The sequence below is a fragment of the Pundamilia nyererei genome, unplaced genomic scaffold (genome assembly GCF_000239375.1).
Source record: "Pundamilia nyererei isolate P.nyererei 1_Seehausen unplaced genomic scaffold, PunNye1.0 scaffold00141, whole genome shotgun sequence".
NCBI lineage: Eukaryota > Metazoa > Chordata > Actinopteri > Cichliformes > Cichlidae > Pundamilia > Pundamilia nyererei.
In genome coordinates this window covers 1,449,555-1,462,070 of record NW_005187542.1, presented here as the reverse complement: position 1 = coordinate 1,462,070, position 12,516 = coordinate 1,449,555, and the positions used below count along the sequence as shown (strand labels likewise).

Below are 12,516 nucleotides of genomic sequence, written 5' to 3'. Positions count from 1 at the left end.
CCTAATGCAGCATGGCTTGTTTGAAGAGTGTTACTTCACAGATGCCTCCATTTAGCTGACACTCAGCCTGACTAAAATCGTTTATAGGTGTCACTTTATACGCATTTAGTCTTATTGGACAGATATAGCTTTGACGTATGAAGGCAGAGAGTGAGGAAAGAAAACATGACAGATATAGAGCAAAGTTTGAACCGCTGGTCATCTGAATCTATGTACAGTTGTGTACTGGTGGATTTATAATCTAATGCAGAATTTTGATACATGGAAATATTGCAATGTCTTGACATAACAACCATTTTTCAGTTTAAAGAAAAGTGAATAAAAACAGAGAAAACAGGAAGTCATTAATGTAAGATAAACACTGTCACCGAGTCATATTATTTTTTCAACTCTCTTTCAACTCTGCACTGTGTTAAATAAAAATTTGTTATATAGGGCATGAGACATTTCTTTGGAGGGTGATTGTGCTTGACCGCAACCAGCCTTCTAATAAAAGTGTGCCGTCTCAGGGATAAATTGAGAAGCTGGGCCTTGACTTAAACAGATTCTTTGCTTTAGGTTGAATAGCCTTGAAATTTGGGAGTTGTTTGGAGGAACTGTGAGGAAATCACTGCTGTTGGAAATAAGCCAGTGAACATTTTGTAAACATCCTCACTGCACTGACGTATCAACTTATTCAGGGCTGCCCAATCCCAGTCCTCGAGAGCTACTATCCTGCAGCTTTTAGATGCATCCCTACTCCAACACAGCTGAATCAAATGGTTTGATTACCTCTTCAGCATGCCATCATGTTTGGCTGATGTAGCATTCTTAGAGCAGACAGAACCGGATCACTGTAGAAGGTTCCATGATTACAGATTCTGACAGTCAGACACCTAATTGTTAGAATCTGGAAACACTGCAGAGAGGATTGGCTAGTTTTTCATGGGCACAACCAATGACTGTATGGGCACAACCCACAAATGCATTTTCCTCACAAGTATGGCAGGAATTCCAACAGTAATAAATTTATTGCTAAGAAACATTGTTACAACAAAGAAATAAGTGACCAAACAGAAATTCTCTTTTTATGCTAGGTGTGTGTGTGTGTGTGTGTGTGTGTGTGTGTGTGTGTGTGTGTGTGTGTGTGTGTGTGTGTGTGTGTGTGTAGACAGAGAGACATTATTCTTTCAAATCCGTGCACCTAGATTTTTTCACAGCATAATTACCTTCATAGCAGCCAGTGTGTGTCCTCGATGACCTACAGCACTCTCAGATGCTCACTGATTTCGGTGTTTGGCTCTGAGTGTTGGTATTTCCCTGTTATGATAAAGTGGGACCTCCCACCCCAGATGTTGGTTCTGTTAAGATACCACTCCACACTAAGCCATGGACATAACATACAGGAAGTAATGTCTTTTGCACTGTCCTTTGCTCTCACAGTTCTCTAGCAGCCTCAGATATTTTGCTTTTCATTTGAATTTCTTTTACTGAAGTTTTACTGAAGAATGAAATGCCGTGAAGGCTGCTCACTTTTACAGATGTGAAATCTCATCTTCTATTTGTTGATATTTTCAGCTTCCTGTGTTGATTAGATACACATATTCTTATGATAGTGTTTTAGGTAAAGCTACTTTTGACTCCTCCCTTACTCAAAAAGGGATGGCGACAGTAGGTAGCTATACATAAATGATTTGGCAGGTTATTTATGCTGGATCTGCAGACAATTAAGAATAAATAAATAAATAAATACATTTTTAAACTTAATTTAAACGTATCTTAATGTGCATTTTTCTTACTTGTAATTTTATTTGTTTCGTTTTTATTTAAAGACCTTTAAATTCCTGAAATTATGAAAAATAAATAGTATATAGCGCTTCTTTATTACACGAGCAGAACCAAGGTTTCCACAGCACAACCTAGTGGTGAATGACAACATTGCAGGAGAGCAAAGCTAAGAGCATTTTGGCGGTCCTTTTAAAAATCCCCTGTGCTCTTCTGTCATTGGCTAGTTGCAATGTCTGTCAAGGCACTTCCGACAACTCTCGGCAGCTCGGATGTGATGCACTGCTCTTCTGACTTCGGAAGTTACAGCGTTATTACAGTGTAGCTCGTATCAAATCACACTGACATTTTATAAGTATTAAACTTGTCAGAGGTCTTTCCTTTTCACCAAATGGCTTATCCAGGATACGGCGGAGTGAGTAAACTGTACTAAACACTGTTAAACGAGCTACAGTAGCTAGCAGGAGGGTTAGCTGTTGCTGGAGGCTCTTGCATATTTTACGTTAAGTTGTGACTGTAGAGGTGCTGCATTTGTTCCTGTACTCCTGTAGTAATTATTAATGTGGTAACTTTTTACCTACTGTAACTCAGGAGCTATATTGGCGTCCTCTGTTGGTTGTAAATGAACTTTTATACCCCGAAAAAATGTCTTCCGGGATGAAAAATCTCTCAGTGCTCGCCTTCAGTCTCTCAGCTGTGTATATGAAAAAGGTTTTGGCATAGAGTAACCTATGAAATTACAGCAAGTACGATTATCAGTGCTAAAGACTTTCTTTATGTCTGTACACTGTATTTAAACAAGCACTGCAGAGTATTTGAAAATGTAGCGTATTGACAGCACTTTGTGTAGGGCACACAGGGCAACAGGTTATAATTGTTTTGTCGTATGAAACAAATCAGCACTCTGATCAGTGTTTTACATACCAGTACTAATCTTCTCTCTATTTTCTGTCTCAGTATGGGGGCCAAATGCCAGGCATGCCACCGCAAGGAATGCCAGGAGGGCCCATGAGAGGTCCCATGCCTGGGAACATGGGGGGTCCGATGGGAGGTGGGCCACCTCAAGGAGGATATGGACAGTATGGAAGCTATCCAGGAACATTTGGTGCCCAACCCCCACCTGCAAATGACCCAATGTGGGGATACTTTACAGCCATAGCAGGCCAGGTGAGTTTGGATGCATGCAGAAACATGTCAGTCATAGTCTTTAAGAAAGTCACATTTTCCCACCAGCTTTGATTTCATTTTCATATTTCTGGTCAAAAACGAGACAGGCTCTGTCTGCAGATGTTCAATATGTCATAAGTGTCAGGAGCTCAGATGAAGCAGTAAAGGAGCTCTGACTTAACTTGAGTTCCCTCTGTCATCAATGCATAGATAATGCACAAAATCTTGGCTGCTGGCCTCCAGTTCGAAACGGTGTGAGCACAAAGTTTTACTTGATAGTGTGTGCACTCAGCTGAGAGGTTGTGGCTTGCTGAGACGAGAGCAGAAAGTTGTTTAGTTTTCAAGAAAAAACTGCATTAGAAACATTACAAAACAGCAGTGTACATGCACTTGCACAATGATGTTTGCAGTTATTGCACTCAAACTATTTTTGTTTAGTGGTTTTTATTCCGGGGTATTATTTCCTGTGGGATGAAACTGTTTTTAAACCTACTGGTTCTCATCTTCAGAGACTTGACACAGCTGCCTGAGGCCGACAGGTCGAACATTCTCTAATATCTGTTGATCTGTGGTCATTATATTTTTCATATTTGTCGCATACTGTAGTCTACCAAAATCTCATGGTTAAACGAGTTTTATTTAAAGTATCAAGGTTAACGGTGGATTATTTTAATTGAACTTTTTTTTTTCATCTTCACTTACACTACCGTCTGTCACATCTTCTTCCTTTCTTTACTTTCTGCTACACAGACAAGATCCTCTGCAAGAATGAATCATGTAGGACTAATATTAGTCTCTTAACCTGCCTACATACCATTTTCAACCTTTTTGGTGCTAAGGCATATCAGAGGTCAAATGTAAAGTTTTGATAATTATTAAAGTTTAAATAAGTGTCCAAACAGGCAGAGAGAGAACATGAAAACTATACAGAAAGACCCCAGTTATGGTTTGAACTGTCTTGCTATGCAGTGACAGAGCAAACCTCTACATCACCATGCCACCCTGCATAAGTGGTTGAAGAAATAAGTCACAGATAGTTAATAATTCGGAGAGTCAACTCTTACATGTCACCTCATTCACTCCTTCAAGCAATTCTAGTCAAAATCTGTTAGTATTACCCTGTCTTTCTCTGGTATCCCAGTCAGTGTTTGTTATAAGCTAATGTAAGCTGCAAGGCTTAAAGAGTGAGTGCCAGTAGAGTTTGTACTGGTCTATAAACCTTCCATCCGTTATGGATGCAAAATAGAAGTAAATGCACAAAATAATCAAACTATTGGTAGCATTCATTTAAACTCGTTGGTTTCCTGGCACAGGCTCGGGTCTTATGTATAGTTTTTTCAATAGTGTTGAGTTTGGGTGTTTGGGAAGGCCATTCCAGAAGCTCAATGTTAGGCAGCTTTATCTCTTACAGAGCCAACTTTGTTGTGTGTTTGGGATGATTGTCCTGTTTAAACACCTAATTGTGTCCAAGTTTCAACTGTTTAGCTGTTGATTTGAGGTGATGTTGAAGAATTTGGAGGTAGCTCTGACAGATCTAGAGGAGGTCTGTGTGGATGAGTGGGCCAAATCCCTGTTGCAGTGTGTGCAAACCTGGTCAAGAACTACAGGAAACGTTTGACCTCTGTAATTGCAAATAAAGGCTTCTGTACCAAATATTAACACTGATTTTCTCAGGTGTTCAAATACTTATGTGCACCAGTGCAATACAAATAAATTCTTTAAAAATCATACAATGTGATTTCCTGATTATTTTTTTTAAAATGCTGTCTCTCACACTGGGGAATGCACCTACAATGTGAATTTCAGACCCCTCCATGATTTCTAAGAGGGAGAACTAATAACTAATAGTGCAGTCTTTGTTTTGTCGTCCAGACCTTGGCACAGGTCTGGACGGTGAAGGATCAGGATCACTTATATTGGAATCTGCATCTGTTTAGAAATGGAAAGGTCCAAGATAAAGCTGAGACCTTTCCAACTTTTGTAAATCAACAATTCTTCTTAGGTCTTCACTGAGTTTCATGCACTTTCCTATTCTTTTAGGTATTGGTTAATCCAATGAGGACTGCCAATTTGTTTTTTTTTAAACGGTGAAATAAATTCTTTTTTAAAATAAATCTGGTGGGAAAGAGAAATTACCAGTTGTAATTAATAGGCCTTGGCTTTGTCACATTAGGAAACCATCCAATTCCTAATGCAGAACCATCCGCACCACTTCTTACAATTTTAAGTGAAAAAATATGTGACTTCCTGCTCTGTACAGGACGGCGAGATTGATGCAGAGGAACTCCAGAGATGTCTGACTCAAGCTGGTTTTACTGGCAGCTACAGTCGTAAGTTTACTGCTTTCTCTTTAACTAAAGAGGTCGATGCTTGAATTATGCTTTTACACAATTTCTGTTTTAATTTTGAAGGGCAGTTTATATCTCCAATATCGAGCTAAAAGTTCCAGCTAAGTGGGCCCTTTAAATATTTGTTACTGAGAGCAAATTTTACTGAGAAACTGAGGAATTTTCACTGTCACAGCTTGGATTTTATAAATGTACACTTTTTTTGTGAAGTCTTGTTTGTGGACTGTTCATTGCATATCATTAATACGCACCTATGTTTATGTGTATTTAAAAGGGACAGATTAATTAGCAATTAATATGCCAGGTCTTTCCTGGCAGGTTGATGACATATAAAATTAATCAACAAAAGCAAACATTCAGACACATGTGAGCAATAAGTATGAGCAAAAAGGACAAAAACACGTAGGCGACTTTCCGTGAGATTACTTCACATCATGAAACCTGCTGAATTAACCAACAGTAATAACTTTCTAAAGCCGTCCTCTGGCCCGCCCCCTTAGGGCAGCTCTCACATGTTTATACATGTAGTTCCACACAGTGCTGAGCTCGAAGAGAGAAGTGAAAGGTTCAAACAATTATTGAAACACCCCAGAGTTAAGAGGAAGGATGAGGTTAACACACGTTGCAAGAATGTAACTGCGCATGTGAAAGTTTGGTCATAAAACATACATTTTTACAGAAAAGTCACATTTATGAAAACCTTCTGTTGGCTCTAATATTTGACTTAGAAGATGCTGAAGCTGTACAGTTCTACCATTTTTGGAGTATAGCGTGTTGCATTTGATCTTCATAGCCACTGGTCTATTGCTCACTGGATGGTTGACTGTCTATTATAAAGAAGGTAGTGAATGACAGATGAGTGATTTTGGACACAGCTACTGTATCTGTAGTGATTGGTTAACAGGTTTAAAATAGTGATTCAGTAAGTAAATTATCTGCAGCAGTTTTTGTTGTGAGCTAACAAGTAATCTATATCACCACCTAGGGCTGCTCAATTAATCGAATTTTAATCACGATTACGATCTGGGCTTTTAATGATCATTAAAAATGACTGAGCCGATTATTAGCCCCTCCCTTGTGCTTTACTCTGGTGCTGCTCCGTGTGGCAAATCAAGCGCACCTCTCTGCATTTCGAACAGGCGTCACAACAATTAAGAGGACCCGAGGGAAGCTCGGAAAGCTAAGCAGAAGTTATTTGGGGAGGAGAGTGACTGCCGTTGGTTGAAAAGAGAAGTAAAAAAACCCCAAAAACTTCAGTGGTGTGGAAACATTATGGGTTCGCGGAGTCAGACGTGGATCAAGTAGACATAGTGTGTAAACGTTGCTACAGCATCGTAGCTGCACCACAGAGCAACACTGCAAAGTTCACTAAACATAGATGTTTACATTTTTCATTTATTTCTTATATTGCAAACATTTGCACTGTTATCAGTATTTGCACACTATTTTATATTATTTTTTAAAGTCATTATTCAATACATTGTTATTGTTAACCCTTTAAAGCCGGTCAGAGCAGCACGCTCTGTTTTGTGTAACTATTTTTAAATCCCTGTAGAACCTGAACCGCGTAAGCTAGCGCAATAATTTTTTTGCATATGAAACTTAAATCTTATGCCATCAGCTTGTCCTAAGTCACGGTTTCCTTCCACATAAAGCTTTGCAAAAATTGCATAAAAAGCGCTTGCAGGAACAAAAACATAATATTCCAGAAACACGCTTTGCCAATCCGATCAGCTGTTCGTAACACTTCCCACAATGAAAAAGATGTCAACGCGAACTATCGCATGTCCGCCATTTCCTGTCCGAAACCGGAAGTGACGTCATTTTCACGGAAAATGTCGTTTTTTTACTTGTAGGCCTTAAAAGCCTATACTGGTGTTTTTATAAGTCATGTTTGACTTTTCTGAATAGTTTCTGGGATGCTTAGAACTCGAATTGCAGTGCTGGAAATAGTTTATTTTGATGCACCTGCTGTTTTCTTTGCAAATTTGCATCATAGGATTGTTTTTTGTTTTTCCTGCAGTATATAAAAATTGCTGTATCTCCAAAATAAAACTATGAAGACACTTAAACTAAATTTCCTGTTGTTGTAAACTATTTTTTGCAACTTTTTTGTATTTAAAGTTTTGAGGGATAAACCTCTTAAATTTCTCCAAGTAGAAATATATGTAAAAAAAACAAAACAAAAACGATTTTCAATTTTTTTGTAGTTTATTGCACTTTTTTGCAATTAATGTAATTACTATGGACTTAATGCATACATATTATTAAAATATGGGCTATTGATGTATAGCAACTTGAAATGCTCCCACAAATGGCACTACAACATGTAAAAAAATAATATAAGCTCTGGCGGACTTGGTTCTATGGTAGGTCTTAAAGGGTTAAATAAATATCGTCAAATAATCGAGATCTCAATTTCAGTGAAAATAATTGTGATTATCATTTTTGCCATAATCGAGCAGCCCTATCACCACCAGCTTTTTCACAAGAGCAAATACTAGTTTAGAGCTTTATTGAGAAACCTTGTAGGAGTCATACGATTTGGAGTCACATGGAACTTCTTTTAGGAGCTTCCTAAATCCAGACCTTATCTTGGGATGCTTTGAGTATGGTATTAGCTCTGAAAGTTGCTTTCAACCACCAGGCAGTACTTTTGTGTTATCTTTAAAATGAAAATAAAAATGTTGCCTCAAGTAATTTCTAACATGTGTATTATCTTTACAGCCTTCAGCCTGGACACATGCAGGATCATGATTGCAATGCTAGATGTATCCTTTTTTGTACAGTATCTTTGGTCTAAGTAGCTGCAATATGCTGCTCGTCATATCCTAATCAAACTTTTCAGGTGAAATTCCTCAGGTTTATAGCAGGCGTGACTCAACCTTTGCTTTGTTATAGCAATTACTGTCCTCATATCTGCGCTTAAATCTTAACCAACCTGTCACCAGAGAGACTTGACAGGCAAGATGGGCTTCAATGAGTTTAAGGAGCTGTTTTCCGCTCTCAACGGCTGGAAGCAGAACTTCATGATGTTTGACCGGGATCGAAGTGGAACTGTAGAACCTCACGAGATGACTCAGGCTATCAACGCCATGGGTGAGAGTCCTAACATTTCAGCATCAGATACTTAATGGCTAATATCATCTTTAATTTAGTGACACTTAATTAGACCTAATAATATGTGACTGGTTTTTACTGGAGTTACCACTTGGCCCTCACAGTGAGAAGGTTCTGGTCTCCAGCCTTCAGGCTTCTCTGCTTGGAGTCTGCATGTTCTCCCTGTGCCAGTGTAGGTTTATCTGGGTACTCCGACTTCCTTGGGCAGTGCAAAGACAGGCATGTAAGGTTAATTTGCGTTTCTAAATTGGCCATATTTATGAATGTAAAGCGGATAAAGCTTTTAAACTGTATAGAATAAAGTACATTCAGTATGACTTATAAAGCCACAGAATAATGCTATAAACAGACGATTCCATAACAGCAGGCCTTAATCTTGAGTCACAGTACTACGAAATGCTGGTGATAATGGTTTTCATCATTATTAAATCTTTCAATTATTGTAAAAAAAATCTATTTATCTATACTTATCTATCTGTCTATGAAGTGCTTTGCAGCTTTCTTGCAAAAGACAGCAGTGAAGCACTTGCTTCCACTATGATGAAAGAATAAAATATTGAACTTTATTTTGCTCATAGGAGTGTTCTTTTGATTTCAAATCTAGTAAATTATTTCACAGTGACACAACTTTTGACCAGCAGATTGACAGGAATGATGAGCCTGATATTGTCGCCCCCCCCCCCCCCCCCCCCCCCCCTTTTTTTTTTTTTTTAAGGCTACCGCATCAGTCCACAGGCCCTGAATGCTATTCTCAAGCGATACAACAAAGGGGGCAGGGTCTTCTTCGATGACTATGTGGCCTGCTGTGTGAAACTCCGAGCTCTCACAGGTATGAGAAGACAGACAAGGTCTGACATGTTCAGTGATCAGCCATTGCAAACGCAGACATGGCTTTCATTTCACCTGTATTCCCCTGCTGTTCGCTGTAGTGTGCTGCAATGTTCTACTTTGCTCCATCCTTACGTCTGAGTCACGAAGCAGCAAGAAATTAGTTTTATTGAAATCATGACCCTGATCTTACTCTGCCTGTTACAGACAACTTCAGGCAGAGAGATGTCATGCAGCAGGGATCTGTCACCTTCCAATATGATGATGTAAGTATTTTTTATGTCCGGTGTTCCAATTTAGCTCTGCCCGAATCTGCTCAGATCACCTGGTTGCTGTGTTTGTGGTGTTCCAAACACCTGTGTTACCCATGCAGGAAAAAAAAGATTTCTCCAGTCTTACTCTATTTTATTTTATTTATTTATTTTCCTGTCCTAATCCCCAGTCATGGCCATATCACAGTCCAAGTTAAGCCCTTTGCAGACATGAATAGGCAGGATTTGGCCAGCATTATAGACATTTTTCATCGGTTGTGAGTTTGGTGCACTATTCTTACATAAGCACAACGTAAACTTAACAGTAGAAAGTTACAAGGTTAAAGATCCATTTAAACTAGGGCTGCTCGATTATGGCAAAAATGATAATCACGATTATTTTCACTGAAATTGAGATCTCAATTATTTGACGATATTAATTTAACCCTTTAAGACCTACCATAGAACCAAGTCCGTCAGAGCTTATATTATTTTTTTTATTTTTATTTTTTATTTATTTATTTATTTATTTTTACATGTTGTAGTGCCATTTTTGGGAGCATTTCAAGTTGCTATACATCAATACAACTGTTATAGCCCATATTTTAATAATATGTATGCATTAAGTCCATAGTAATTACATTAATTACAAAAAAAGTGCAATAAACTACAAAAAAATTGAAAATCGTTTTTGTCATTACATATATTTCTACTTGGGGAAATTTAAGAGTTTTATCCCTCAAAACTTTAAATACAAAAAGGTTGCAAAAAATAGTTTCCCACCACAGTAAATTTATTTTGAGTGTCTTCATAGTTTTATTTTGGAGATACAGCAATTTTTATATACTGCAGGAAAAACAAAAAACAATCCTATGATGCAAATTTGCAAAGAAAACAGCATGTGCATCAAAATAAACTATTTCCAGCAGTGCAATTCGAGTTCTAAGCATCCCAGAAACTATTCAGAAAAGTCAAACATGACTTATAAAAACACCAGTATAGGCTTTTAAGGCCTACAAGTAAAAAAACGTCATTTTCATGGAAAATGACGTTTTTTCCCTTCCGGTTTCGGACAGGAAATGGCGGACATGTGATAGTTCGCGTTGACATCTTTTTCATTGTGGGAAGTGTTACGAACAGCTGATCGGATTGGCAAAGCGTGTTTCTGGAATATTATGTTTTTGTTCCTGCAAGTGCTTTTTATGCAATTTTTGCAAAGCTTTATGTGGAAGGAAACCGTGACCTAGGACAAGCTGATGGCATAAGATGTAAGTACAATTCCTCCGGTTTCATATGCAAAACAAATTATTGCGCTAGCTTACACGTTTCAGGTTCTACAAGGATTTAAAGGGTTAACAATAACAATGTATTGAATAATGACTTTAAAAAATAATATAAAATAGTGTGCAAATACTGATAACAGTGCAAATGTTTGCAATATAAAAAATAAATGAAAAATGTAAACATCTACGTTTAGTGAACTTTGCAGTGTTGCTCTGTGGCGCAGCTACGACACTGTAGCAAAGTTTACACACTATGTCTACTTGATCCACGTCAAGTAGAACCCATAATGTTTCCACACCACTGAAGTTTTTTTTTTTTTTTACCTCTCTTTTCAACCAACGGCAGTCACTCTCCTCCCCAAATAACTTCTGCTTAGCTTTCCGAGCTTCCCTTGGGTCTTCTTAATTGTTGTGACAGGTGTTGGAAATGCAGAGAGGTGCGCTTGATTTGCCACACGGAGCAGCGCGAGAGTAAAGCACAAGGGAGGGGCTAATAATCGGCTCAGTCATTTTTAATGATCGTTGAAAGCCCAGATCGTAATCGTGATTAAAATTCGATTAATTGAGCAGCCCTAACTTAAACCTGATCTCACTATATCTGACTTGCTTTTTCATATGCACTTTTTCAAGCAATGTGTAGAAAACTTAAGAACTACAGTGATAGTCCCCTCCTCACCTATACCCTTTATCGCTCTGGAGCTTTTCCGTTGCACTGACAGGGCTCCGAGAAACTATCATAGAGGTTTTGTCCTTGCACACCTGTACACCCACGGTGTGAAATGTTCTCAGCATGACAAACAAAAGCACGCTGTGCAGAGGGCCCAGGACGTGTTTGCAAGCTGTGGGATCCTGCAGCAGTTGGGGGTTTGCTAGCATCTTGCTGTAGCTTTAAAAAGCATTTCCTGTTGAGTTGTTGTGGATGACCACATTTACCACTCTTCCCCCTCTTGTTGACAGTTTATCCTGTGCACAATGGCCATCTAAGTGCTGTCGTCTGTCCCAATCCACGAGGGCAAGCTGTTTGTGTGCCAATCAGAACCTAATTCTGGATTATTGTCTCACGGGAATGCAAGGGAAGGCCAGTATACTAAGACTGTGCAGCAACAGAAAATTCACCCACTGCTTGTAATGCTTACTATAATGCATTAATTGTGTATTTTACACAGGGATGTGCTGAAGATGTACACACATATTATAAATCAGCATTGAAGGGCAATATTTTAAAGCCTGTAATAGAAATGTTTGTCTTTCAAAATAAGGGCACAAATATTATAATCTTTTAAGTTTATTAAAAAAAAATGTAATCTCATAAAATCTGCATGTAGTGGCTTTAAAGGGCTTCATCATAAACACCTTTTTGGATTTGGACTTCAAAAATACATTTTTTATTTAGGATGATTTCCAAGAGATTTTTTTCAATAACCAAACACCTGTTTTAACAGAAATTGTAAGATATGCTAACAACGTATCGCTGTTAAAAAGATGCTCTGATGTGCCATTAGACTTTCTGAATTTACGCTCCAAACACCTTTTGTTGGACTTACAGGAAGTGCATCACGAGTCACGATTGATTGTTGTTACAAAGAACATGTTCATTTGCTTTTTATATTAAATGTTTGACAGTAATGGATTTTGTCAGCTGCTGTTTTCTCATTTCCCCAATCTAATGTATACCTCTGTTTTATACAATTTACAAAACCAGATGCATATAAATTAAATTTACCAAGCAGTCAGTGATGACTGTGTGTTGGAAAA

At 38.2% G+C, this 12,516-nt stretch overlaps 2 protein-coding genes across 3 annotated transcripts in view; one reads left to right on the top strand and one right to left on the bottom strand.

Annotated features, from left to right (window-relative positions):
• Positions 1 to 1,254, bottom strand: part of LOC102202812 (dipeptidyl peptidase 4-like) — a 17,475-nt gene extending 16,221 nt beyond the window's left edge. The window contains exon 1 of the mRNA XM_005744256.1: positions 1,209 to 1,254. Within this exon, the coding sequence (XP_005744313.1) occupies positions 1,209 to 1,214 (6 nt within the window). The 5' untranslated portion in view covers positions 1,215 to 1,254. The remainder of the gene's footprint in view (positions 1 to 1,208) is intronic.
• LOC102203284 (grancalcin-like) overlaps positions 1 to 12,516 on the top strand; it is a 14,330-nt gene extending 1,814 nt beyond the window's left edge. The window contains exons 1-8 of one of the 2 annotated variants that reach the window (XM_005744258.1): positions 2,008 to 2,179; positions 2,722 to 2,931; positions 5,192 to 5,261; positions 8,007 to 8,050; positions 8,231 to 8,378; positions 9,115 to 9,228; positions 9,435 to 9,493; positions 11,719 to 12,516. In XM_005744258.1, the coding sequence (XP_005744315.1) occupies positions 2,156 to 2,179; positions 2,722 to 2,931; positions 5,192 to 5,261; positions 8,007 to 8,050; positions 8,231 to 8,378; positions 9,115 to 9,228; positions 9,435 to 9,493; positions 11,719 to 11,745 (696 nt within the window). In that variant the 5' untranslated portion in view covers positions 2,008 to 2,155 and the 3' untranslated portion in view covers positions 11,746 to 12,516. Of the gene's footprint in view, positions 1 to 2,007; positions 2,180 to 2,721; positions 2,932 to 5,191; positions 5,262 to 8,006; positions 8,051 to 8,230; positions 8,379 to 9,114; positions 9,229 to 9,434; positions 9,494 to 11,718 lie in introns of those variants that run through there. The other variant, XM_005744259.2, reaches the window with a different exon arrangement.